This window comes from Euphorbia lathyris, chromosome 3 (assembly GCF_963576675.1).
Source record: "Euphorbia lathyris chromosome 3, ddEupLath1.1, whole genome shotgun sequence".
Classification (NCBI taxonomy): Eukaryota; Viridiplantae; Streptophyta; class Magnoliopsida; order Malpighiales; family Euphorbiaceae; genus Euphorbia; species Euphorbia lathyris.
The window spans coordinates 53,180,833-53,183,860 of record NC_088912.1 but is presented as its reverse complement, the minus strand read 5'-3'; the positions used below and the strand labels follow the sequence as shown (position 1 = coordinate 53,183,860).

General features: G+C 35.1%; 1 protein-coding gene across 1 annotated transcript; it reads right to left on the bottom strand.

Annotated features, from left to right (window-relative positions):
- Positions 1–229: 229 nt before the first annotated feature.
- LOC136222680 (uncharacterized) lies at positions 230–2,804 on the bottom strand. The gene is made up of 5 exons (XM_066010409.1): positions 2,792–2,804; positions 2,051–2,067; positions 1,802–1,934; positions 1,551–1,729; positions 230–1,327 (listed from the first exon to the last, which is right to left on the bottom strand). Exons 1-5 carry the CDS (start codon positions 2,802–2,804, stop codon positions 230–232), a joined length of 1,440 nt encoding a protein of 479 aa, XP_065866481.1.
- Between the last annotated feature and the right edge of the window lie 224 nt (positions 2,805–3,028).

Below are 3,028 nucleotides of genomic sequence, written 5' to 3'. Positions count from 1 at the left end.
TCTTTAATTGCCTACAAAACAAAGTATGCAGATAATTAAAAAAGTTTACTTCTCCGAGCATTACGAGAGGCCAAATCATTAATGATAATATCATCATCCATAGTTCCTAAAATTTCTTTCTCAATAGACAAAATTGCTAAACCACTTAACCTTTCTTGAGACATTGATGACCTCAAGTAAGTTTTTATTAACTTTAGTTTTGAAAAGCTTCGTTCAACTGATGCTACAGTCATAGGAATAAAATCCTATAAGCAATAGAAACATTTGGATAACAATCTGCGGCTTTAACAAACTCCAGAATTTCAATAGTTGACATTAATTCATCAGATGGCAAAGTAATTTGCAATACTTTCAATTCAGAAAAAAAATCATTTAAATCAAAATCGGATACACCGTCATGAGAAAAAGTAGAGTGAAGATTATCACAACAAATTTTTAAATCATCGCAATCTAATGATTTCAGTTTTTTTGAATTAAATAAAAATCCAAAAATGCTTTCGAAATATTTTAATTGCTCAAATCTACTTTCTAAAGAAACTAAAGCCATGTCCACAACAATCAAAAAATACTCTTCTTTAAATAACTGTTGGGGATTCTTAATTTCCTCTTCATAATCATTCTCATCAATTTGTTTTTTTCTAGTAATCCGACGTTTTGTTGGAAAAATAGGTTCCACGTCCATATTAAAAGCAACATCTTTAGCAACATTCAAACAAGATTCATAGCCTTCATCTCTAAACTTTTGTAAAAATAATATTACACCTTCCAACTGTTTCATGGTAGAGTCAATGCACATAGATTTAGATTGTAAGTTCTTGCTTACCATGTTAATAGCAAACAAGATTTCATACCAAATAACCATACTAAGCAAAAACTCAAAACTCTCTATGGCATCTACTAAACTATCTGCATCACTCTTTGATTTGGCATCATCACAATTTTTTTTTAATTCCTCCAAGGCCAATTTAATTTGAGGAGTTTGAAACCTAATAGGTTTCACACTTTTAATCCGACTCTCCCAACGAGTATTGCACAAAGACTTTAAACTTAAACCAGGAACATTATCAAGAAAAACTTGCCATCTTTTTGTAGAGCCCGCAAATAATGAATATATACGTTGAATAACCCCAAAAAAAGAAATAGCTTTAACACAAGAATGAGTCATATCACTAAGAGTAAGATTAAGACTATGGCAAGCACAAGACATATATAAAGCTCTAGGATTAATTTCAAGTACCCTAGTTTGGACTCCTTGGTGTTTTCCTTTCATATTTGAACCATTGTCATAACCTTGACCCCTCACATCATCAACACTAAGATCAAGACCTTTCAACACTTCTAAAAGTTTATTAAAAAGCTCTAACCCAGTTGTATCATCCACTTTTAGAAACTCAAGAAAGTACTCCTCAATTTTTATTTTCTTACCGGACATATTAACACACCGTAACTACTAAAGTCGTTTGTTCTTGATGACTCACATCAGGAGTACAATCAAGAATAATGGAAAAGTATTTGCTTTCTTTGATTATCTTGATTATAGAATTTCTAACATTTTGTGCCAAAAGAGAGATTAACTCATTTTGCATTTTATGTCCAAGATAATGATAATGAATTTCATGATTTTCAATACGTCGTACATGATCTTGCATTACAACATTAAATTCCGCAATCATTTCAATCAATCCTAAAAAATTGTCATTGCTATCTTGATATAACTTTTCATTAGAACCTCTAAATGTCATATTATGTTTAGCAAGACACTTCACAATAGAAAGGATTCTAACTAAAACTTGTCTCCAACGTTCTTTCTCTTTCATAACCTCTTGTTGCAAGTTTTTATCAATCATTATGCTCTTATCCAATCGAACTCTTAATTCATTCCAAGTACTCATATTAGTCATATGTTCAATACTATTCTCATGTTGTCTAAGTCTCTCAACAAGATGCTTCCAATCATTATATCCATCATTTGCTAACAAAGATTTGTTCGTACTAGATTTGAACAATTTACAACAGTGAGTGTCTCCGGTAATATTCCTTTTTTTATTACCCTAGTGTATGCTGACCCTATCTTAGCCAATCGAAAACGGCTTTGGGAGGTTCTCTACTCTATGAGTGCCAGCATTTCTGAACCCTGGTTCGTGGCGAGTGACTTCAATGATATTGCCTTTATGAGTGATCAGAGAGGGGGTTCGAATCATTATGTTAATCGCTGCCTTCACCACAAGAATGGTATGGATTTATGTGGGCTTTCCGATCTTGGGGCTTCTGGTCATAAATTCACTTGGAAACTTAACAGTACCTTTGTTCGTTTGGATAAGGTCTACGCTAATGTTTTAGCTCAGACTTCTTTCCCTGAGAGTTCTGTGTTAAATCTCCCGTTCCGTCATTCGGATCACTGTCCTATTTTATTTAGGCTATTGAGAGGTAACCGTCCTAGGGGAGAAATACCGTTCCGGTATCAGTTGGCTTGGGAGTCTCATCCTAAGTTTAAGGATTTCGTTCATGAGAATTGGAAACCTCATTCGAATGTCCTTTAAGCTGCTGAAGGGTTCAGGAATAATGTGCTGGGTTGGAATAGAAATGTCTTTGGGCATATTATTAGAAGGAAGAATAAGTTATTAAATAGAATGGAGGGTATTCAGTGTAGGTTGGAGGTGAGGTTTGATCACAGTTTGGATGGCCTCCTCAGAACCCTTCAGAAGGAGCTGGAAGCTGTGCTCAAGCAGGAGGAGCTTCTCTGGTTTCAAAAATCTAGGAAGTCCTGGATTAGAGATGGGGATCGTAATACCAGGTACTTCCATCTTTCTACCATGATCAGAAGGCAGAGGAATAGAATTGATGCCATTAAGGACTCTAATGGTGATTGGGTGTATGAAGATGAGGAGATTCAGAAATTGGCCCTAGAGTTCTATAAGGATCTGTTTAAAGAGGAGCCTGTTCATCTGGAGAGGGATCACTCTGTCGCTACCTTTCCTATGATAAGTGAGGAGAGCAGGCAGGATGCCTTTCACCCTATCTCCCTAAA